At 35.8% G+C, this 25,661-nt stretch overlaps 1 protein-coding gene across 3 annotated transcripts in view; it reads left to right on the top strand.

Annotated features, from left to right (window-relative positions):
• Window positions 1-25,661, top strand: part of VAV3 (vav guanine nucleotide exchange factor 3) — a 159,713-nt gene that overhangs the window by 106,461 nt on the left and 27,591 nt on the right. For 2 of the 3 annotated variants that reach the window (XM_062615909.1, XM_062615907.1), the window contains exons 19-20: window positions 1,931-1,976; window positions 24,453-24,589. In XM_062615909.1, the coding sequence (XP_062471893.1) occupies window positions 1,931-1,976; window positions 24,453-24,589 (183 nt within the window). The remainder of the gene's footprint in view (window positions 1-1,930; window positions 1,977-24,452; window positions 24,590-25,661) is intronic. The other variant, XM_062615908.1, reaches the window with a different exon arrangement.

Genomic DNA, 25,661 nt, shown 5'->3' with positions numbered 1-25,661 from the left:
GGTGAGGTGGCTCAGGAGGAGCTCTGCTGCTGCACGGGCTGCACGGGCACCACAGACCGTGCCCAAGGTGCTGCTGCCTGTGTGCTCTCCTCATGGCTCCCTTAGCTGTGTGTCCTACCTGGTGCTGCCTGTCCTTTCATGCTTGTGCCTAGAAATACCTGCTATTTTAGAGTTCTTAGGGCGCTCTAAAATACAGAAGCTACAGCCTAACTCTCAGCAGTACTGCAGCTGATGGGCAGAGCTGGGATCCATAAACAGATTGCTTACTTATTCTTGTGGAAGAGGTTGCCAGACTTACTAAAGCTAACTGTGGTGAGCATACTGTGGCTGGAAGAAAAGAATATATATACTGGTTGTATTTAATCTGTCTTCCTCCTTGGCTTCTCACCGCCGAGCTTGATTTGTAAATTTTTTTTTGTGAGGAAAAAAATGGCTTCCTTTCTAGACCTATTGATTTGCAATTGACTATTGAGTTGATCTAAAACATCGGGATTGTTTCCATTTTTGCCAAGACTTGTATAAATGCCTGCTTTAATTCTCTCTGTGCAGAAGGAAACCTGAGTGTAGATTTGGCTCTATCTCTGTCTATTTAGTTTTCATACTAGTAATGCACTTAAATCTGCTGCTACTGCAGTAACAGGGTATTTAGCATATTTTCATACAGCGTGAGAATTATTTCTATCTGGTCCTTTGGTGTATATGATTTATGTTGTCACAGAATTAGTATATTATTTTTTCCATTTCAATTAAACATTTTTGTATCTTCCTTCATGAGTGCTTTTCCTATGCCTGCCCCTTTCCTTCTCCTATGCAATTCTGTGGTTACTCACCACTACATCAATCCTTATCAGCAATACAGCCTACATATAAAATTAAATATCTAGGATACAAATGAGCCTTTTGTTTTTATTCACCAATATTACCTTCATTGTAGTGGCAGTTTTATATTTTTCTTCTTTCCACTTCAGATGCAAAAGTTACATCCTTTCTTAAATTAGGATTGTGGGGGTCAGGGAGAGTGTGTCCAGAGACTTGGGAGTTTGAAAGCTGTTTTTGTACCAAGCTTTTGATTTTGCCAGCTTGCTACAGCGTTTGGTTGTGCCTCAGGTTACTGCTTTCTGGCTTGCCTCGGTGTGTGTCCTGCATCGGCTTATATCAACTGCAAGTAAATCAGAGCAACCTAATTGTTCCCTTTGTTATGCAACATGCTTTTCTCTGCATGGCTTGATTAAAAAATAAATGCATGAATCTTCATGCAAGCTACCAGTTAAAACAAGTTTGCAAAACCAGATCAGTAGTTCACAGAGATGTGTTATTTCACATTTAAATTTTCAGGGATCCATACTAAGTGACTTGGAGTATATAATAATTAAAAAAGAAAGTCTCAGTCTTGTAGGAGAGTTTCTGATTTCACACAGTTTTGGTTCATCCAAAGGAGTTACTTTAAGTACTTGCCCAGAAAAAGTTAAGAATGGCATAGGAAGTTTTAGCTACCTGAAGTACAAAGTAGGAAGAGTGAAAGTTTTGACCTTATCAGAGCAGCTTACATTGCTTTAATACTTAAGTGTTTGTGGACATTATCTGGGGCAGGTAGTGCTAAGCTCTGTATTTTTCCTTTATCCTATCCGTAAATGATTAAAAATAATTTTGTTCTTGATATCAAAAGACATGGTTCTATGAGCAAACCTTCTATGGACTAAGAATCATTTGAGTCTAGCATCAGAAAAAATTGAATATATGAAAAACCTACATTATAAAGAATATTTTTCAAAGGATGATCTTTCTACAAGATAAAGATAATTGTGGTGCTGTTTGGGGGGAAATAAGAAAACCAGCTCTGCCTAGTAGACTGTGGGAATGTCAGGAGTGCAGTGTGCCTACATGAAAACATGTTTATTCATTATCCTCCATTTGTGTTTTTGTTCTGCAGAAACGAGCAAATGGAATTAGAAGAAATTCTAGGCACGTGGACCCAGGTTTGTGTCATGGCTTTTTACAAGTTAAACATTAAGTAAAAAGAGTGAGAAAGCTTTAATTGACTTTAGCAAGTTGCATTGTGAATGCTATTGTAATCTGTGAAATGCTGAGAACTGTGTTGCTAAAATTGTGAAGGTCTAAAGCGACTGTACTGGTTGTGATTTCAAAGGTAAGGTCAGCTGGTTGAACTCTTATTTATTCATTTTTTAATCAGTGAACTTGAACAACCAGGCTTTTTATTTAAAAGAAATAACTAAATGACGAAAAGCCGACAGTTGCTTATAAAGCTTCAGTTCTTATCTGCAAAGTTGTTGGTACTCTCAACCCTCTTAACTGTAGTGGTGTTAAGTGCTTAGCTGTATTGAGCAGAAGTTGCTCTTCTAAAAGGCCAAAATAAAGCAATTGCAGTTTTAGGTAGAATTTCAAAGTGATTTTATTCTTTTTGTTAGTTTGTAATAGACGCTTTTGTGGAATCATGGTAACATCAGCCCTTGAGAAAATTAAATGCTTGTGTACAGGCTGTGTACTCAAGTGGGGGAACATTTTCTCTGGAGATCTATTGTATTTCTGTATAAAATACTCCATGGTTTTCAGTGTAACTGTGATGATTTTAGTGTAATTTTTTGCAGTAATTACATTTCTGTCCTTTGTTTCTTGTATAGTTTAATTACTGAAGATTTGTTATGCAGATATGTAGAATAAAATTCAGCTGTGGATTATTAAATATTTCTAGATGTGAACACCTGAGAACAGTTGGAGTCAAACATTAAACAGAATGGCAGCTCTGTACACCACATTACAGCCTGGCAGAGCTAAGCACTTTTCAAAAAGTAGGAATGCTGGTTGTGCCACTAGCATTACAGCTGCCTTGGCTCTGAAAGTCTGAATGTTGTAACTAGCTGAAGCAGACCACACCTTCCTTACTCACGTACCTTTGACATGTTTTGGAACACGTATTGTCATTTAGTTGCCTGTAGCAAAAAAAATTTCTTCATGATGCTTCTAAATTGTTCTGTGTGTTGTTGGCTGAAGGCATAAAAGAAAAAAGAAAAAAAAGAGCACCCTTTAACTCTGAAAATTAATACGGTCAGAGTGGAAAACATCAAGAATGTCAATTAAATAATGCAGAAAAGGATGACAACAGTCCAAGGGGACTGTTGTGATTTCTTCCCAATCAATGGTATATGTTGCAGTGGTTACGTGTGCTTGCAAAATAGCTCTTACAGGTCTAGATCTTTAAACATCGCTGTCTCATATAAACTCCTAAAAGGCTAAGAAATTCAGCTTTGAGAACCATTTGAGTATACTGGCAGTTTTACTTGCTGTTTAAGTCTGAAAGAATTATATACGTACCTTTATATACAATGATACTTTAAAATTAGGTTTTATTGAAGACTAAGTACCATTCAAATCACCAGAGTCATTGAATTAAATAGATTTATAAGAGCCGTATGTAAACAGTGCTAAAAATACGTTTCTGCTCCCTCCCCACCCCATGCATTTACAGTTCTTTGAGGAGGTAGGGTATTCTTACTGAATAAAAGTCTTGGTCCCCATTGTATTTTTGAAAGCCAGTAGAAATGCAGAAGACGTTTGTTATGTTTAGGTACCTTTATTGGAGATAGTTTTGCAGAAGACTGTTTACAGAATTCCTTCTGACAATTTGAATTTTTTAAATCAGTAAATAATAATAAAAAAGATGTTGCATAAGAACATGCTCCATACATACACTTTGCCAGTTTTCAAATTAAATGAGCTTTCTCATTTGCATTTTGTTATCATATGCATTCTCAGTCCTGCTGCAGCTTGGTGGAGATAACTTTTTAAAAACATGAATGTCTTCAGTAAACACTTGCCATCTCCTATGCATTTTCTAAGTAACATTGTTCATCAGATTGCATATTGCCTTGAGAGACGGAAGATGCTATCCAGAGATCAGCACTTGCAAAAAATCAGTTATTTCAAGCATATATTACTGCACTGAGTTTTTCAAGAACAGTGGCATATAAATCTCTGGAAATCCTAGCACCATTGTGCTCTTTTTGCTGGAGAGGTAGTCACAGTCAGAGATAGCATTCAAATTTTAACTGGGCTATGTGTGTGCTGTTTGCTGTGTGTTTTTTTTGGTTTTGATTTTGTGGTGCTTTGTTTTTAAAAGGAGAAAAAGAAATTCACTGCTCAGATTAGTTTGTCTTTAGGAGGTATAATATGCTGCTGCTACCTTGTTGCATGTTATGGTGCTAGTTATGGTACTAGTTTAGGAAAGCAAGCAATTGCTGTGAATCATCAACCAGCACCTACATTGTCTAAATACTGATGGGGTTTGATATAAGCCATAAATACAATTATTTTCACAATCTGAATCATGATCTGTGATTTTGGGCTCCCAGTGTTTTAGCACAAACTTTTCAAATTCATGTTCTGATTTGTCTCTTTCTGGTTTTGTCTTTTTTAGTAAAGAATAATGAATGTGGTAGGCATAGCATAGTCAAATTGATGTGTTGTGCTTTTCTTTTTGTGCTTGTTAGAGCCAAATTCAACTTTTACTAATACAGCTTAAAACTGAATGAAAAGATCATTTAAGTTTGAGAAGTACTGCAAGTGGAAGGATGCTTTAAACAAAACAATGTGAGAATACTGGATTAAAATATCTCTTGCTGTCTGCTGGTAAAACTTACTGATGAAGGATCGTTTCTAGCTGAAGTACCCTAAAAGCAATAAGTTGTTCATGGCTGTTTCATTTGTTTCTCTTTGAAGTTTGATTAAAAGTTTTGACTTTAATAGTTCCCTCCTCAATATTTGCTTTGTGCTGAATTAAAAGGAAGTGTAGAAAGAAAACTGATTAGTGGATGTTGAGGCAGAGAAATTCCTGGGAAATGAAGCTGTCCAGAGAAATACATGCAGAAACTGTACAAAAAGAAACGTTTGTGGAAAGTGTGCAAGAACAAATTGGAAATCCAAAAAATACGTGACTGTCTTTTCTGTATGCTGGGCACTGTGACTTCAGCCTGCATATTCCAGTTGTAGAAACCCTCCTGAGTTCATCTGTAAGTTTCAGGGGAGAGAGGTTTTACATAACATTTCTTTGGCTTAATCTGCAGATACAAGCCATTAAGCGAATGAACCTGTAAATGCATTTGCACCTAGACAGCCAGGAAAAATTTGGTCTACAGTTTGCATTTTACTGTAGACTAACATGATTCTGCTTAAAAGTATTTGAGAAATGATTAGATTGGTGTCACTTTTTGCCTAGAATAGGCATATGGAATGACAATCATAAAACATTTTATTTCTTGTGTAAGGCATGTCATGAAAATATGCATGTGTTTAATATTAAGGATATGATTTGCACTATTGACTTAAATGACAAATTCATGTGTATATTCATAAGCATAAATTAAGGCTTTATTTTCTTGAGAAGGATGATGCAATCCAACTTTTAAATTTTATAAGCCTTTAATATTTTTAATAAAAACATTTTTTATGCATTTTAATAAGACTAAAAATTTTCTTTCGCAGCTGTTGGAATAATACAGTGTATGTTTGCTGTCTACTTATTTTTTTTTAATGGTATGAAGTGTCTAAATGTGATAGATTCACAGCTTAGTGTTTTTAAAACTAGTTTTACCCCAAACGCTTTTGCTACTATAAACATTGGAACTTTAATCTCATAAAGTGTGACAGTGTATTTCATATCACAAGGATAAACTTGGTAAGAATAGAAAACTAGAAGCCTTATATTCAAGATTCATTGCAGATTAAACTCAAAATGTGATCTGTGAAGAACGTCACTGGGCATGTTCTGACTTCTTAACTAGCTGATTTCTTTATAAACATGGATTAAAGCTTAGAAAACCCTAGTTCTGAATGTGTATGCAATATAGTAGCTTGTGCAAAGCTGCTTTTCAGTCTGGGGGTTCAAAGTTCAGATAGGTTTAAAAAGGGGTGTTTGTATTTCTGGTTGATGTCTGGTCCATACTTGGTTTGTGAAGCAACCCTGTAGTGTAGATTTTATGCAGATTATTAAAAAGAAAATAAAAATAGGTGAAGAGAATAACTGGCTCATGGCCTCAAATATAGCTTTTTAAAAACAATCTGTGCAAGAACATGTACAACATTGAAGTTAGATATGTTTAATTAGACATAGTGGGAAATGAGCTACTGTGTGCTTCACATTTTGTTGAAATTGGATTGTGGAATCTTTTAACCAGGTCTTGTCATTGGTGTATATGTATTTGATTAATAAGAAGTGAAATGATTGTCAGATGTTTGTGTAGCATGGTCATGATTGCATCTCATCTTCATATTAAAAAATTAGGGGATAGTGGAATATTGGCAGTTTAAATTTCCTTTTAACTTAAGAATAAGGTATATTAGACTGTGAGGTATTTCAACAAATTCTGACACAGTGTGCTCTGTGATATGGAAGTCTAACTCTGATTTCCATTTCTGTGCCACTCTTAACCATATGCCCAGCCAAAAGCGAAGTCTGGCCCGAATTCAAGTGCTGGGGTAGCCTAACGTGCATATAATGCTTTGTCAAGCATGTAGTTGTTATAGATAAAACTACTGTCTAACTGAGAGTTTGAATTGCATGTCTCGTTTTATGAACTCTCCAGGCAAGTTGTTGGTAGTCTTGAGTGACTTTTGTCTGTCTTGTTCAGCCCAGTATAGACAATATCCAATTTCATGGATAAGAAAAGATAACCTCTGCAAGATGCAGCCTTATGCTGAAAATCTGGTATTCAGCAATTTATTTCTCCATTTCAGCAGTGGGGGCAGTTACCTGTGAATCTAGCTGCATCTCTGGTGGTCCACTGCTAACTGTCTGTCAGTATCATTGTTAAGAACAAGAATTTATCTTGGCTGTAAGCCACAGAAAAAGGTCTACCAAAAATAAATATCCAGCACTAAACAAGACCCCTGTACTTAGTTTTCTGATGAGAAGGGAGGAGATGACTGACATGAGTAATAATATCTCCTTATTGTGATTATCTTCTTCAAGATGGATTAGACCAAACTAGCATTTTTTTTTTTTGCTTTAGTAAAGGAGTTTCTGTGTATAGAATCAAGAAATATATTGATAAATGTTTTGCTGAGGTGTGTGTTAGCGTTATTTAATTATTTTTCCTGTCAATATAATGTAGGAGTGAATAGCAATCCCTTTTTAATAGTTCTTGTCTTTCCTTTCAGACTGAGTAGAGCAAACCATTAGAGGCCATTTGTTTCTGCATCTTCCCTCAGGATTTTGCTCAGAGTCTTGCAGGCTTATTTCTTTGTTAAGTATCTGTGAAAATCTTCTGGGGGAGTTGACGTGACAGCATGATCTGAAATACTAAAGTATATATATGACATTCTTTTCAGCTTAAGATGCAGTTTGCGCTGAGCATAACCATGGGTTTTAATGGCTGGTCAAAATGGATGTATACATGAAGGAGCAGCTGGCTGAAAATAAAATCGGGGAAAGCCTGAAGGAATATGGGAGGAAAGAGAAATATTGAACAAAACTTTCTCTAGCAAAGAGTTTGTTTGACAAGGTTGAGGTCTTTCCTACTGCTCACTGGTATGGGCTACCCAAATAGCGTTCATACTAGTAAAGTATCCATCACATCCTGTAACTGACCAGGAGACTTGGAGATGTGCTGCATGCAGACAAATCAGAATGACATGCTCGTTTATGTCCTTCTCATTTAGTTTTTGCAATTTCCTATTACAGATAAAGATACATCCCATGGCTTAAAAAACACAGCCTGTATGGTTTGAAAAGAAAAAGAGAGAAATTACAATTTTAGAGACCTGAAGGACTCAAATGTCTACTTATCTAGGAAGTAAATTGCATCTAATAATTAATAATCATAAGAAAGTATATATAGTTTTGTGTGTTTCCCCAGAGGCAATTTTGTAAATTTTGTGGATCATTAGATTTGCTAAGTATCTAAAGACTTCTCTGTATGGTAATATATTAAGCTACAGAACAGAGAATGAGCTTTGATTATACATATGTATATATATATGTATGTATACTTAAGCTTAACTTTTGTGTGGGTTTTATTGGGTTATGGATGCTTACTCCTTTTCTATGCAGCATCTGAGCACTTGGTTTAAGCTGCATATGAAGTATACAGTGCACGTCTCTAGGAATCTCTGTGAACCAGGTGATTTGCAGGGAAGAACTGGTTTAACAGGCAGCTAGGAGCACTCTTGCTGCAAAAGGAAGGTTCCTTAGCAGGATAGAGGCAGTACTGCTTGCTGACGTGCTGTATAATTGTGAGCATTCTGGAGTTCTTCGGGGACTCAGATAACAGCTGTAACATGACCAGTTACAGCTGGTTACAAAACCTGCAGTATTGATAGATGTGTTTTGACATGTTTTACAGCATGTGGCTGTAATGGTGCTGGGGTTTGAGATGAGTCAGTGAACTTTTTCGTGGTCACCAGACTCTCAGGAGTTAATGGGACAGCTTCTTCTGGGTAGACTTCAGCTGCAGTGCATTCAGAGATACACTGGCCTAATTTGTGACATCAAATTAATGTATCTCACAAGTTTATTAAAAGTACATATTGCTTTCAGGATCTGTTTTTTTATTAATTTTAGTGTTTTGTTTTTTTTTTTTTACTACTGTGCTAACGCTGTGTGCTGAGCTGTTGTTGCTTCCCAGAATACTGAATTCATCTTTGTTGTGTTACAAGAAAGAACATGTCTAATGTTTTGCACCGAGAAATTTTCCACTAATGCATTTCTGGAAGGCAAAGCAGAGTTTTGTCTTCCAATGAAGTATTTCAGATGCAGTTTAATGATTTTTGTTTGGGTTGTTATACTTTAAATTAAAATTATTTTTACATTCCTGCTGGGGAGATGTATTTTGAAAGGTGCCTGTCCCTTTGGCATCTCAGCAATGAGCTAACATTCAGAGAAGAGCATAGCCTTTAGGCTTTTTTTTTTTTTTTTTTTTAATTAAACATCAGAAGACCCAGATGCCAAAGGGTGAAATATATTTATTTTGTCAAACTCTTTCATCCTTGTCTGGTTGGATTGCAAGATTAGTTCGTAGTTGAAGTAATTTAGGCTCTTTTGTCTTATTGGATGTGTTTTTAGGAGTGTCTTTATATCTTGAGCAACTAATATTTTATTTTTCTCTGAGAGAAACAGTGGTGTTTAATACATGCTCAGCATCTATTAGCATAATTTTTAAAGAGAGGCGAGTTAAAAAACCTACAGTATCTTTTTCTGCATAAAAACATTCTCAGCATGGACTGTTCTAAACAAAACATTATTGTTTACAGATAACTATGAGGAAGTTGGCAGGCAGAAAAATAGAAAAGAAGTACAATTGGACAAAATGAGCACACAAGTATGATCATAGAATCATAGAATAATTAGGGTTGGAAAGCACCTTAAGATTAACTAGTTCCAACCCCCCTGCCATGGGCAGGGACACCTCACACTAAACCATCTCACCCAAGGCTTAGTCCAGCCTGGCCTTGAACACTGCCAGGGATGGAGCATTCACAACCTCCCTGGGCAACCCATTCCAGTGCCTCACCACCCTAACAGGAAAGAATTTCCTCCTTATATTCAATATAAACTTCCCCTGTTTAAGTTTTAACCCGTTGCCCCTTGTCCTGTCACTACAGTCCCTAATGAAGAGTCCCTCCCCAGCATCTCTATAGGCCCCCTTCAGATACTGGAAGGCCGCTATTTGTTTTGCATTTTACACATACACAATATAGTACACCACTATTAAATAAATATTATACAAACTATTATAAAAAAGGAAAAAAAAAGAAGAAAAATGTGGCAACTGAGGCATGGACTCCAGTTGTGGTGCAACCAAAATCATTTATTGAGCGAACTTACAGGCTTTTTGTAGACTCCTACCTAGTGGTTAGTAATTGCTAGTATCTATTAGTTTCTTTTCTGTACTTTTCGCAACATTGCTTTTCCCAGCCAATGACATTACTGATCATGCACCTTTTCAACCAGTTACATTACTGTCCACATGCCTTTGCTTGAACAGCTTATTTGTACCCAGATGTATAAGTACATTTTTCTGTTGCCACTTTGTGCTACATTATTCCTTTACATTTGCCTTGAACACACACCCTTTTGTCCTGTGAGTCCGCACTGGGGACTTTCATTAGCTCCTGGGAAAGTCCCGGGTACAACATCTCATCTTTGTCTTCAGTAACTTCTTTGTTTCAGTATCTACAGTTCTCAGAGATTATCACAGTGTTTTAACTTAGATTCCTCTTGACTCTCATGGTTTGCAGCTGATGAGGGTCAGGATGTTCGTGCTCTCGTTCAGGTCTGCTGGCGCAGCTTCTTGTGCAGCATTTCCCACAGAAAAGCATGTGCAGAAATCATATAGGCCAAAGTTGCCAAACTTTGCTAAAGTTTATTGGGACTTATAGTTCTCTTACTCATCTTCAAGAGTATTACATTTACTTATCTATTTTCATACTTGATTTTAATCTTCAGGGTACTGTCATGCTCAGAAGGTAAACCAAAGATAATAATGCTATGAATGATTAAATATAGTAAAAAAGTTACTGAATTTTAACAGTACTCTAAACCATATGGTTTCTTTTTTTGTGGCTTACTCATTTAACTAAATCAGTATTTGATCACTACTTCAAAGGAATTCTCACACAAAGAATTTGGAAAACATTGGAAAACTGAAATTAGCCATCCCATGGGAGAAAAAAAGACTGCTGAAAATTCACAGAAGAGAAGCTCCCAGAACTGCTTCTGCCTGAGGATGGTTTTACAACTTGGTGAAAGGGGCCAGAGGCAAGAGCCTGAGAAACTGATGCTGCTTTTCAGGAAAGTTTTTAATCTGCTTGCCTCTTTTTGCTTCCCAGAGAAGGGAATAACGAGGCTGAGTTAGGCTGTAGGCTAAGCTAGCTCAGGAACTCTTCTTCAACAGTAGCCAATTGAATGGATTCTTAGGGATAGAATATGGGGTAAGAATATGTTGTGGTACTTCCCCGCTATCTTGTGTTGTTTTGTTTTTCTTGGCTCATAATTTGTCTTCCACATGTTTGTACTACCATTTTTTGAAGCAGTCTAAAATCTGGGCATTCACAACATTGTATAATTGGTACTTTCATTATTAGTTGTGTGTTTCTCAAGTACTTCTTTTTGTTTGTTTTAAACCTGCTGCCTACTACCCTCACACCTCCTTTTTTTTTGTAATTGAGACAGTGAATAATAAAGAAATAATGAATACTTTCTCTGGTCACTATCTCTATGCTACTTATGACTTGTCTCTGTCATATCACTCCAGTGATCTCTCTTCTAGCCTGAAGAGCCATTATTTGAAAGTAGTGGGGTTTTTAAAGAAACAGTTTACCACCTTCTGCAAAACTTAATCCACCTTTACCCCACTTCAATACAGTTTATTAATGTTTTGAACAATGAAAGTCCAAGCATTGATTCCTTGGGATGACCCTTTTGAAAAATACCTTCGATTTGAAAAAATATTGCTGTTTCAACCTTTTACTTCATGTCCTTTTTCTGCTTATTTCTCGGGGGAGCCTTTGCCTCTCATACTGTGAACTCCGGGAGAGCCTCATCATGAGTCCTGTTAAAATTGTTTTGCTAATCCTTATTAATGCATAATCTTGATTCTCATGTTGATTTTCTACTGTAAAGAATTCAAAACAGTGCCCCCAGTTTTCCTTTAAAAGTATTTTTAGTCTTTACATTATATTTCTCTATATTTTTGCAAATTCTGTTTTTATAGTAGGCTTTACCAGCCTAACTTGTGGAGATGTCCTATATCTCTGTTGGGATGTCTGCTGATTACAGCTGAGTTGCTTTAAAACATTGCTTTGACACTTAACCTTGTATTTCTGTGGTACTTAGGCTGTTTTTCTTGCAGTTCATAATTAAACAACTCGGCAATTTCATATTAGAATTTATTTAATGTTTAGTCTTTCCAAGAAGTGACAGCATAAAAATTGATCTGATTGATTTTCATCAGAATCAATTCATTCAACCCAGTTGTTTTGACCTTTCCGTGGTTTATCTGGTGAGAAAAAAGGTATTGTAACTTTGTAAGGGATAGAAAGGATTCAGAGAAAGCGCTTGAGTTCAGCCCTCGTTGCTGCTCTTTGCTGACCTGCAAATAAATAGAAGACTTGTTCAGTCTTGCTCTTCTCATAACTTGTGTTTCTTAAGCTTTAGTGTGTAACAGGGAATTAAATAGTAACTTGATTATCTGATACCTTGAGATCGTGCCTCGGGTCCACTAACATTAGAAGCTATTCTTTAACCAGTACATTTGGAATAAAAGATGTGGGGAGAGGAGAAAGCATGAGGCACTATATCTTTTGGTTCAGATGATAAAGCAACATGTTTACTCTTCTTGGATTTTTTCCTTATTTGGTTTTGACAGTGACAAGTCACGTGAAATATGATACAGCAGCAAAAGTATGCATGTATGGATCACAGCTTTCCTCCCAGAATAGCATCCTCCCCTGCCAGTATCAGCCTTCTTGCAAAGTAGCAATGATCATTTTAGTAAGTGGAATTCACTTAATGCCGCTACATCTTCTATGATTTAATTTTTTCTGGTTTTTCCTCCTTTTTTTTTTTTTTTTTTAAGTCTGCTCTGTAATTTTTCCACTTTCCCTTTTTTGCTTGATTGTGGGGAGAAGATAAACAAGAAAAAGAGTTATGAGGCTTAATGATGGAGACTTAAATCTCTGACTGCTTTTGTGCATTGTGTGATGGTTTTGTTATTTGTCCGTTTCTGGTGGTATTGATTTAAATCCTGCTCTGATTATTGTTTTAAATCTCAGGCATCTGAAAAACATTGAATGATCAAATGAGATCAAAGAGCTGATGCTGGGATTTAAGTGCATAAGGGGTATTCTTTGTCAGGGCAGTATTTCTGGGAGAAAGAACCAACTCCAGGTGTTCTGCTGATGTCAGTTTGATCTCCGGTCATTGTTTGAGGCAACTAGTTGTTGCCACAAGGTGCTTTTTCCCACCCAGGGGTCCCTTCCCTGCTCTTTCTGTTGAATCTAGCAATCAGCCAGTTGCAGGGCTAAATAGCTTCAATAAGATAACGGAGAGCTGGTCATGGGAGGCGGCCCTGGTGGCAACAATGGGGAAATAAGTGGTTTTCTTTCTGTTTGGGTTGCTGAACCAGCTCAGTCCTGAGGCTGCACAGTTAGTGTGGGTGTGACAGAATACATGCATCTTGGGTTAAACAGAACATCAACCCATATGCTTTATTGCTTTCAGGTATGGTTTATGTCCTAACAAATTACCCACTGCTTGCCGGAGTAGTGTGTTATCCACATTCAGACTGGAAAGGAAAAATAAAAGAACTTTCACTATTGCAAAGACGAATATATGAGGGTTTTTCTCTGGGGAAAGGGAAGATACAAAAAGGTTTTAAGATGGAGCCTGACTGTTCTGGTAGGACTGACAACAGGGCACGGTACTTAATTCCCACTGTTATTGTCTGTGATAATTTACCAATAACTTCTTGATTTTGCAGCAAAGATCAAGTGATCAGGGATGCTTTTATTGCATGTTTTCATTTTTTTCTTTAAAACAACACCTTTTTCCTGCTTATTATTTCTCATGTGATCCATCTTTAAATTAAGGATTTATATGTAATCATAGGAAATTAAGCTGTTTAATTTTTAAACAATGAAAAGAATTTGTACTAAAAATTTAAAATATTTTTCTTTGATAAAATGGAGGGGAGTTTCTGGAAAATTTAGTGCATCTGTATGTGTCGTGGTTTAAAACCAGGCAGAGGGCTCGTTCACTCACTCCCCCCCTTCTTTCCCTCCCCCTACTACCAGAGGGACGGAGAGGAGAATCAAAAAGAATGCAACTCCCACGAGTTAAGAACAGTTTCGTAACTAAGGTATAACACAGATCACTACTGCTACCACCAATAATAACAATGATAAAGGAAATAACAAGGGAAGAGAATACAACACCTCACCACCAGCCAACTGATAACTTGCTCCCCCCACCCCCGCCCGACCAAGCACCCACCGATACCTCCTCCAACCCTGCAGTCTCCCAGCCCTTCCAGCTAACTCCCAGTTACATCCTGGGCATGACGTGCTGTGGTATGGAATACCTCTTTGGTCAGTTTGGGTCAGGTGTCCTGTCTCTGCTTCCTCCTGGCTTCCCCTCCTCCCTGGCAGAGCATGAGGCTCACAAAGTCCTTGGCCAAACCAAAACATCATTGTTATCAGCTCTGTTCCTGAGCCGAAAGTCAAAACCTGCACTGCACCAGCTACCAAGAAGGAGAAAAAAATGACTGCTACTGCTGAACCCAGGACAGTATGGTACATAATTTTTGCTATGCCAGTCTTCCTAGAAAAGAAAGGGTAACTTCTAAATGAAGACGGTGAGATCGGATAATATGTGTGATGGTCCCTTCCAACCCAAACCATTCTATGATTCTAGAATACGTACATTTATATACCCAGGGGATACTTAAAATGTGATCTGAATATCTGTGTATATCAACTGAATGAGGCTAGGGATACTACAAATGCATGAAAAAATTGAAAGTACTTATGCCTTTTGGATTTCCTACACATTATTGTCATAGATTGCCGATGCTTCAGATGTACAAAGTGTGCTGTATAAAAACAAGCAAACAAAGAAAAAAAAATAAAATTGCGCAACTCTATATTTAGGGGTAAATGACTTTACATTGTGGTAACAGTGAAATATGTACTTATCCTTTTTCTTTTTTAACACAAATATTTTGTAATGAAAGCAAGTTTTGTTCTCTTTTTCAGAAGACAAAAAAGTTATTCCTTATAACATATACAAACCAGAAAACAGTATTCATACTTTTTTTTTGCAGATTTGTTTCAGTCAAGGCAAGTGTCTTTTCATTGCTTAATATAATGGTGTAATTCTTGGCCACGTTTATCTATGAAGCTTCCATGCAAAGGAGGTCTATATGGCCTGAATTTTTTTTTGCATGTAGGTTAAGAACTGTCAGTTGGGAAGTAAAAGAGGTATCTGCAGTAACAAATGGAGAGGTCACAGTAAAGAAAAATTGCTTGAAAAGGAAGATCACAAGAGCATTTAACTTGAAAAGCTGAAGAATTATGTAACATTACAAAGAGGGTGCGTGCAAGCAAGATTATTCTCTCATTTTCTGGAACCTGCCTGCTTTGCTAGGCATCAGCCACTTCACCTTCACATTATGTAATAATTTAAAATTCCTCCCTTGTCACAGGATTTGTTTCTCCTAAGTAGCAAAAATGGAAAGTAACTGTTTATTTTAGAGGCAGATGCTATTGGTCAATACTAAGCACAAAAGAAATTGCATGAAAGAATTTAATTTTAATTTTTACAATGGTTGATGAATAAAATATCAGCACATTTTCAGCAATGTATGTTTTAAAATTTTGAAACATGAAACATTCTAGGTGGCATAAGTGTTTTTATGGGTTATATTGTGCAGTTACCATTTAGCTGTACATTATTATTATTTTAATGTACAGTATGTGTGTTAAAGTGTTCAGTGTGTTCAGTAGGATGACTAATTCCATTTGTGCTGAATAGACTTGTTAAAAGGTGGGGCTGCCTTCTGTCATGCCATGCTTTCAGGCAGGCTGCAGGTAAGGTTGGGACTATCATATTCTTACTGCAGTATATTTCTTTTTCAGAAAGAACAAAGTTTATGTTTGTTTATACTTATCAAGTTATTTTTGACATTATATAATCTGTGAATGCTCAACAGCAGAAAAATATCTAGGTCCTCGACAAGATTCATACAAGGTTTCACAAGTAGTAAATTCAAGTGCTCTTGTTTTCCAGCTTTTTCCTCTTAGTGCTTGCTGCAGAAGCATCCCTGGGCAGACAGAAGGTAGTATTAAAAATATAGCTCAAAGTAATTAATTCTGTGGAATAGTGGATTTTTATCTTCCAAGATTCATCCCTGTTTTTCAGAGCCTTTTGCTGCACGTAATCTACTACTGTCTGGACACACCTTCATAGCTCATCTATAGTATCTGCCCAGTCAGTGTAAGTTGTTAGCTCCTTAGGGCAGGTACTTGTTTGAACAAATAGACTTTTTAGAATGCCATGGCACCACATTAAAAGATGTAATAATTAATACAGGTTAATTTTAATACCGTGTGCTATTATAAAAAGGCAACACCTCATGTACTACACTATTTAATTCATATAACCAGAATTCTAGTTTGCTCAATTTTAAAGAAAATAATGATGCTTCTTCGTTTTGAGGTAACATTATTTTTAAAATTTATATTCCCAGTTCACCTAATAGACAAAATTGAAATGATGAGAATTCACTACTTTGTTAAAATAAATGAAAACTGTGGTTTTGAACCTAATTATCTTTATTCACATAATAAGACATTCAGCACTCAGCAATTTCTAACATTTGTTCCAAGTGCTGAGATTCCTCTCAGTCTAGAATATTCCAAAATCCTTTCTCTTATAATAGTAGCTGCCTATGTCACTGCAAGTAAGGACTAGTTGCCTGAATAAGTATTTGAAGTTAAAATTGCGCAGAACACAAGAGCTTGTCTTTAGTACTTTTTTGGAGGAAGACATGCTAAGAAAGGGAAACCAAGGTCTGTCTGCAAAAGAAAAATAGTTTTCACTGTACTTTATCACAAATTGTGTGACTGACCATTGTAGTCAGTGACCTTCCTGGCTGTTTTCTGCTTTTTTCAGCACAGTGCTGGAGAGGGCCCTCTTCTTTGAGAGAGGACAAACTGCAGACACCAAAGTTTTAAATGCCAAGTACCTGGTTTTGAGTATAAGTGCTAAGACATTATATTGGAATTGCATGTTTAAGTTCTAGTATTTTAAACATCCTTTCTTGCATTTGCAGTCCAGTTTTCCACCTAGGGCATGTCCAGGTTTTTAAAATAAATGTGCTAGTTTCTGTGTCACGTTTAAAAAAAAACAAAATTGACAGTGCAGCTGGAGCTTGTGGTACTTGATCTTTCTAGTGTTTGGTATTTGACTTTCTGAAAATGGGTTCCTTTATTGCTGCAGTTACATATGGATGTACAAACTCAAGTATGTGTATTTTAAGAGAAGATTCCAGTGTTTGAATGATGGCTAGGACAGCTTCTGAAAACATTTGCTGTACAAACAGGAATGGGTTGGCATGTGCATGTCAGTAGATTGTTTCTGCAGTGTACTTGAAGAATTTTCAGATTGCTTTTGTTCTATTGTAACATTTTGTCCCCTGACTTCCCAAAATCTTTCTTTTCTTTTCCTTCTGTTCTGTTGAGGAACAAAAGGAAATTTAAACCTGAGCAGTGAATCTGAGGGTGTTGTGAGCAGAACTACCCTTAAGGGCATGAGAGACAAATGGTCATTGGTCGTCTAAATAATGATAGATTCATTCCTTTCCCTAAAGGCAGCCCTTATGACTTTGTCAATTTTAAAAACATGGCTGTTGAGAAGCATTTCTGCAGTGCCTGTTTTTTCTTGTAAAGAGGCAAGCTTCCAAATTCCTTAAAATTAATGTCACGATGTGCCAAATGTCCCTGCTTAGGAGTTAAGAGAATGCCTTCTGTTATTTTTCTAAATAAAAATTTTGATTCTGAAACTTCAGTTTGGATTCTGAATTTTCTTAGCTAAATTGCTTATTTCTGATCAAAGTAAATGGTAGCTATATTTACAGGAGCACTAAGCTGATCATTAATGTTCGTTTTGACTTGGAAGACCTGAAAGCTGCTGCTGAGAGGGGACTGTCCACATAAATGAGTGTCCTGTTCCCAAGGTGCTAATTTTACTAATGCTGCCCATTTTGTCCCTAAGCATAAAAAGAGAATTATCCTCAAATATCTTTGTTAAAAAGACATTTGAGTTAAGTCAAATGTGATGTTCAGAGCAGGAGATGTCATTTGTCTAGACATTGTTCTTTAAGCAAAATAAACTACTGTAATGTAAAAAAAAAAAACCAAACAAAACTATATAGAAATATTTCACAAGTCACGCTATTTAAAAAAATGCAGCCATGTAAAGTGAGTAACGTATCTAGACTTGTTTATTTTCCTTGTAATGAACTCCTGCTATGATCTGCCATGTAGGATTTTCCTGCAAATCCAAGTTTTGTGTGGCTTTTAACTGGGAAATGGAGATACAGCTACTTAGCAAGGTTTGGGGTTTTTTGCTAATGATCAGGCCTACAGAACCCAGAGAAGAAAAAGGACTTCCTGGATTGTGGTGTTTTTGTTTCTGATAACAAGTTGTTGATCAGATTGTTAGCAGACAGATTTTTCCTCCCACTCGTCTTCATTTTAGTTGATGGTTGACCATTTTTTGTGAAGGTCACTGCCAAGAGTGCAACTTATATATGTAGCAGTGAAAAGAAGTGTTAGAAAAATTGAGTCTGATAGAAGATTTGATGGGTATTAAAGGACTGGAGGGAACCCCAAATGTTGCTTCAATAAGGTTTTTTTTAAGGAGGTACAAATGGTAGGAACAGTTGAAGGAGGACAGTCACAGAAGGCAGGGCTAGGTCTGTAACAAAAAACCCCAAACTCTTCAGTAGTATTATTTGTTCTGTATGACAACAGTCATTAAATCTTCTGTTTCTGTTGAAGAGAAATGCGAAAGTTTTATCAGATGTGGTTTGGAGAGCATTACAATTTTGTCAACTAAATAAAGAAATAATGGAGATTCTACATCTCCCCCTTTCTTTCCTTCGACTAGGTCTCTGTTTATGGAGTAAAGCTCTGCCAGGGCTGCTTTACTTATATATCTAAAGAAGCAGAATCTTAAACAGGTAGTTAAGGCTCATGGTAGCTGTTAAATGGTTTAATAATCAGCCTTCTGAAGTTTTTTGACTTGAAATTGAGTGAAACAGCAAACTCGGGGGTTGTGGTTAGTGATTTGAAAAATATTGAGACTTTTTTTTAACAGTAGTCAAAGACCAAACAGCTAAAAAGAAGACAAACAAGTGAAATATTCATAGCTGATTCTTAGGCACTGTTAGCACTTCAGCATCTTGCCTGAATGTAAGGCTAACAAGCAATGTCTAAAAATAGGACTTTTAATTCTGATGACAAAAAGTTAATGACTTGAGACTGAGACAATTAAAAGTTCAATTTAAGTATCTTCTTTAAGGTATGTTAATGTACTTATTCATTGTATTTATTTTGTCCAGTAGTAATTATTTAAATCACACTCTGAAAAGTGCACTTAAAAAACTGCTGGCATATTCCACATACACCAGTTCTGTATTTTGTGTTGTATGTTCTTCACCTGAATGTCAAAAAAGAAAAGGCAAATGTCATTGAATTGAGATTCTGGAAACAGTAAAATGTGGCCATGTCAAATAGTCTAAAGTTCTGATGCAAACTGAGATGAAGTCAGGAGGCTTTCTTCCATTGCATTAGTGTATTTTAGATCAAGTTACAAATATTTGGTGACTAGACTATATTTTTCCTAGAGAAAATTACTTTCTTCAAGTCTCATATTAACTAGGAATGAATTTTTAATGTAGACAAAGCTGTTTTGTATTTATATGCTAATGATATACAGTATATCCACAAATTTACCTTTGAACCCTGCTTTCCTATATGCTATATCATTATTCTGTATGTTAAAATAATCCCTGCCCAATGCATAAACCATGTTCCCCATTGCTTGGAAATAACAGATGCTGGAGTCAATTTTGACAGATAGAAGTCACCATAGGGCATGCATTCTGCATGTTAATAGCAAAAAATAACATTTTTGAATTTCTGCATGAAACTGTGAGGGTCATTCAGTGCCATTCATAAATGCAGAACTGCTGTAAGGGATACAAGTTACTTGTATGTTGTTATCATTTCATATGTAATGGGTGTTCTAACTCATGTACTATGCTAATTTTAAAATATAACCTTCTTTGACTTAGCTATGGGATTAAATACTCAAACGCATGACTTGATTTATGAAAGGTTGTTTATTTGGTGGGTTTTTTGGTGTGTGGTGGGTTTTTTGGTGGTGTTTTTTTTTTATTTTGGTTTGGTGTTTTTTTTAGTTATATATATATATATATATACATACACCCACATATATATATATATAGTTTTTTTTTGTAATGTAGCCAAATTGAGCATTTGTAAACCGGACTGTAGTATGCTTTCTGTTTTTCTCAACAGCTACAATTTAGATCGTCAATTTGTGTTAGGTCTGTGACCAAGAGCTTGGCTATGAAGACTTTTCTGGGAATCTGGGGATTTTCTTGCTTTTCAAGTGAAATATATTTCAGCCCTTCAATGGTGGAATAACTGAATCCATTTGCTTTTTGATCTCAAGGTTGGAAACTGCCAGGCTGGTTTTGCATCTTTACATTAGGTAGTTCCCTGACAAAAGCTTTTAGTCATGTGGAAATCTGACCTCCTAGAAGTCAATGGGGTTTTTATCATTAATTATAATAACACATGACTGAAATCTTGACCTTGTCTATTGTGTTGGAATTTTATCTGCTTTTAAATATACTCATGAATAACATTTTTGTGCCAGATAGGTTTCCAGTTTTCTGCAGTTGTCAGTACTGCATCTATATACATGGTAATGGCCCTGTCTCTAGTACTTATCATACTGCACATTTTAGTCACAAGTGCATAATGTTTGTATACTGTTTCTGTCATGAATAATCCATAATTACACTTAAAACATTCCAGTTTTCTGTAACAGACGACATTTTTTTTTGTTTTTGTCTGCATTGTTACATTACGGCAAGTACTCAGGAATCTTAACGTGTGTATTTGTGGTGGATCCATGTGCTAATGAAGAATGATATTTCAGGATAGACAAAGTATTCTAGATCTTGTCTGTCTGAACTTCAGTAAAGCAGTTGGTATACTGCCTCAGAGAACTTGATTTGTTATGAGAGAAGGATGAAAGAACTTGGCTCATTTAGCGTAGCAAAATGAAAGCTAAAGGGGGCATGATTGCTCTCTATAACTGCATTCTAAAAATTAATGCTGACAAGGAAAAGAACTGTTCAGGCGTCTGCCTCTACATGGGCTTAAGTTAGCCATGATCGAATTTACACTAGAAAGTAGAAGATTCTAAATCTCAGAGAATAAAGTTCTAAAATAAAAAAAAGTAGTTTTAGGATAGCTTGCTAAACAGCTGGAAGATTGTATGACCTGATTCCTGTGATAAAGATATATGGGACTTGATCCATCCATACCCCTATGCTTTGTATAGGTTAGGAGGTGAAAGGCTGTGCAATTAAATGTACACCATCTCACTGTTAATCTGCTAAACTGTTTCTGAGCTATTATTATAAAATCTGTAATTCTACTGTGAAAAGGAAGTTGAGTATTCTGTTTGGAGCTTTTTCACTCTAACTCAATTCATTAACTTTTCTGTACCCCATTTATATCTTCTGTGCTATATGGTGATATAAGGGAAAGAAGAACATTTATACATGTAGCCGTTCCAGTGTAGGATGTATTTGTTTGATTGATTCAATGATGACATCTAGTCTTTTGTTCCTGAAAAGAACTTATTTTTTAAAAGTGTTTCAAATCATGTAAGGACAGGTCCTTTTGATGATATTTTTATACAATGACTAAAACACACGAGTTGCACATTCACTGCTCTTGTATCTTTGATCAATATACAGGCTGTCTGTGCATGTCTTGTATTGCTGATGTTGAAATTAATATATTCTCTGTGACTCAGACACTTCTGTTGTTGGAGAGTGAATTTACTTTCAGTTGTTATACTTCGAGGTACAAAGAACTTTTCAGAATCTGAGTCAAATCTAATACGTGCTTAGATAATTAGCACCAGAAATATTTTCCCTTGTTAATACATGTATCTTTGGTCAGTGACGTGAAGCTGGTGCACCATACCATTACTAAAGTGAATGAATTAATGAAATCACAATGTTATTCTGAATTATTGCAGTGTATGGTTATTCTAGCCATGTATCCTTGTTATTCCAGATGCTGATTTATGTGGGTCTGGTGATAGTGTGTATCCATTGTGCTAGGCAGTGTGTATTCATAGCAAAGACAACACCAAACAAAAAGAACTCCTAAGTAGACCCAAGAAAACAATTAGATAAATGTTGATAGTAAAATTCCTGTGGAAGAATAAGATTTGTTTGTTACCGTAGTGGAGAGCAGCTGTAGCATGACGACATTGTAGATATACCAGTTTCTGTAGGCATTATGGCAAAGAAGTTTTAAGAATGGATCTGAAGTATGGTAGTGAACTTTCTTAAGACTAATCCAAAAGCCTGTTTAAATGAATAGGATTATTTCTAGTGATGTCAAGAGGCATTAGATCAACTCTTTCAGCATTGTATCTACTGTGGGGAATTTTGTAATCAAAATGCTGTAGGATTGTACAGAATTAAGCATATTGATTTATACACAAGTATTGTAGGCATGGTATGTTTTAACATGATTAATTCTGCATTACCTCTTTAAAAATTCTGCTAGATGACACAGCACAATATTTTTCCCATGTTCTCCTGGTGTGGATAATTGTAATTAGCAGTGAAATAGAAGGAAGAAGTTATTTTATGATTACTAATTTCACCCGTATGTTATCTATAAAAAATCCCCAGGATTTCCACAGGAAAGTACATGAGAGTGTTTCTTCATCATCTTTTGATGTTTTAAGTATATAGTTTTTCTGGTGTTTTAAGTATATTGTATCTGCACAATAAAAATTTGATAAACTAAATCACCTGTTACAAGGTTTCATTGCAGGAATAATTTTTTGTACATTTGTTTTGACTTAAAAGTATGTCTGTAAGATGAGTGCATGCTTACAGTTTGTTTATCCACATAAACAGAGATATCATTTATGTTGTGATAAGGGAGTTTCCTAGCATTAGGCCAAAGTTGGCAGCTTTGAGAAGCATTTGTGTGCAGCACTGCTTCTATTTGCTGTGCAATAGATGCAACATTTGTTAATGCTGGATCAGTATTTGAAAGCATGACAGCCTTCAGTTGAGAAATAAAGCAACATCTAGTGTTTACCAAAGTGAAATAAAGGCTTACTAATAATTAGGTGCTCATTTTAAGTATGCCAAATAACTTGAAGAAATAGTAAATCTTATGGTGTCATTTGGGTTGAGTAAGAGCTGTATTATTTTACTTAATGTTTCATTAGCACTTTGGATTAGTATTCTTAAATACAGAGACTAGTAATTACTGAAAGTGATCTCTTTTATGTTTCATACAATTTAAAGGAGGTCATGGACATTTGTGTTTCTTTCCACCTAAAATACAGTAATGCTCTTGCAATAGGGATGTCTTTTGTAGGCCTGTTGATCTTTTGTTGTTAATCCTGACCCTCCAGCAAGAAACTGGTTAAATATGACATCGCAACTACTTTGACTTTGCACGGTTTCACTCTTACTTGTATTTATTAATATACATTATTACCAATCTTACTTAACCAAAAAGTTTCTGTTTAAGATTATAAATGGAAATGCCCACTTAATTGTAGCAGTTTCTAACATCCCATGTGCAGTTAAAACCACAGAAATGATTACATGAAGTTTTATTTAAACATAGAGGAGAGTAATTAAAAATAGAGCTGTTGTGTTAAAACAGTGCTTTCCTTCATAGTATGAAGAGTGGAAAAAATAATTTTCTAAAAGATTTTAAGTCTACTATGTTTATTATGGAGTAGGTGCATACTTTGCTTGTTTTCAAGTATTCTAATAATACAACAGTACATTTTTCAAGTGCAGTACTCTAGCTGTCCATAATGGCCTAGGTGGGTTTTTAAAAATGCCATTATAGTTACATGAACATGGAGGTACAGCACCCACAGTTCTCTGTTCCAGCTGAAATCCAGCCCCATATTTGATACATACTTGTGGAGACTCTTGAGTAGTTATAACCAGTGATTTAGTTCTTTATACAATTTTGGGGGAAAATTTTGTGGAATGCTTGCTGATTAAAAAAAAAAAAAAAGAAATCCCATATCAGAACCTGAAATTGACCCAGGCTTTGCTCTGTGTGTCCAGAAACATTGTCAAAAATGAAAATTAAAGTAAAAAATAAAAAATATAAAAAAGGTCCTATGAGCAGCCTAGAAAGATTGTTATTCTTTACTCTCTTGAATACCTTCATGTCAGAGTAGGCTTTTTGGTAATAGTTGTCTAAAGCTTATGAGGTTATTCATATTTGTTTCTTTAATATTAGATCATAATTTTTGACTTGACCTTCAAAGGTAGCCTTAATAATGAACTTTATGTAGATCCAGGTGTGTGTGTGTAGAGGAAGGAGCCTCCATAGACATGAAATCAACTTTACCCCAAGAAGGGGAGAACAAAAATGTTATTTTTAGTAGCTCTTTCCTATTAAGTTGTATGCGGTGTAGTACTAAGGCATTGTCTCAGTGCCTTAGTTATATGGAAGACATAGTGTCTCTTTGTAGATTGATTGCTTTTGTGGTCTTCAGATTTTATAAGTTGTCATTAAAAATATATGGTGACTTTTGTTTGTTTGTTCAGGTTTACCAAAAATGCAAGTAATTCGAAACTACAATGGAATACCACAGCCAGCGACGCAAGATGGTCCACCATTGCATATTCAGATTGGTGACACTATTGAACTAATAAGAGGAGATGCCCATAGCTTATTTTGGCAGGTATTGTATCATTTAGCAAATGGCTATATTCCGTTAGTCCCAGATATTAAATTCTTACTGATATGTTGCTCCTGTAACTTTTTTTCCTTTTTGAATAACAGAAGTATGTCTTTGAGTTTTACCCAAAATAAATGTCTTATACAGGTGTTTTGACTTTTAAAATGCCAGTAGTTCGTATGTTGTGCAAAGCTTCATTCTTGCAGCCTTTAAATAAAATTCATGGCGATAAGTCTTCAAGAACATGGCACTGGTAGCAATCCATCTAGTGAAATTATAAAAATTAAGGAGAACATCTAGTACATGAACAGCAAAGTCCTGTGAATTTTCAGTCGCTGCTTCTTTAGCATAGCTGAACTGAAAGCTATATTGGAAAACTCAGTTACAAATATTAGATTTATAATAGAAATAGCTCCACAAAACAAAACACCACCTAAACGTCTTGACAACCTCTCAGCTCATTTAAGCAGTTTTTTATGTATATGGGAAAAGTATATTCTATTGAGGGTACAATTCAGTACCAAGTGATTCACATCACTACCACTGTTACTGAAATTTCTTTTTAACGGACAATTACAGATACAAAACGCTGTCTTGCATTCACTTTAAAGATAAATGCACTAAAGCATATCTTATTTTTCTTGATTGTTTTCTTGATTTTTCATACCAGAGTCCTGCATCCTACTGATATTATTGAATAAATGGAAACAGAGCTAAATGGAAGAACTTTCAGGATAGAAATAGAACAACAACTGGAAAGCATTTGTTTTTGTTTTGATTTGTTGCTCATGTGTTTGTCATTTTTCTTTGAGGCTATAATAAGTTAATGAATGTAATATTTTACATAACAATAGACTTGTTTTATCTAGTTAAAAATATGGAAATAGCACCCTGAAGACCTTCCTGAAACAACCCAAAACATTCCAAACCCAACAATCAAACAAAGCAACAGCCTCCCCCCTGCAAGGTCTTGAGTTCTGATCCAGAGAGGCATTTAAGCACACTCTTGATATGGGACTGGCTAGAATGTAATCATCTGACTAATGCATGTAGTACAAGCCAGGATTATGGGCAT

The sequence above is a fragment of the Pezoporus occidentalis genome, unplaced genomic scaffold, assembly GCF_034315485.1.
Source record: "Pezoporus occidentalis ecotype Australia unplaced genomic scaffold, CSIRO_AGI_Poc_V1 ctg186, whole genome shotgun sequence".
Lineage (NCBI taxonomy): Eukaryota > Metazoa > Chordata > Aves > Psittaciformes > Psittacidae > Pezoporus > Pezoporus occidentalis.
The sequence above is the reverse complement of the archived record's forward strand: the minus strand, read 5'-3'. Positions and strand labels throughout refer to the sequence as shown.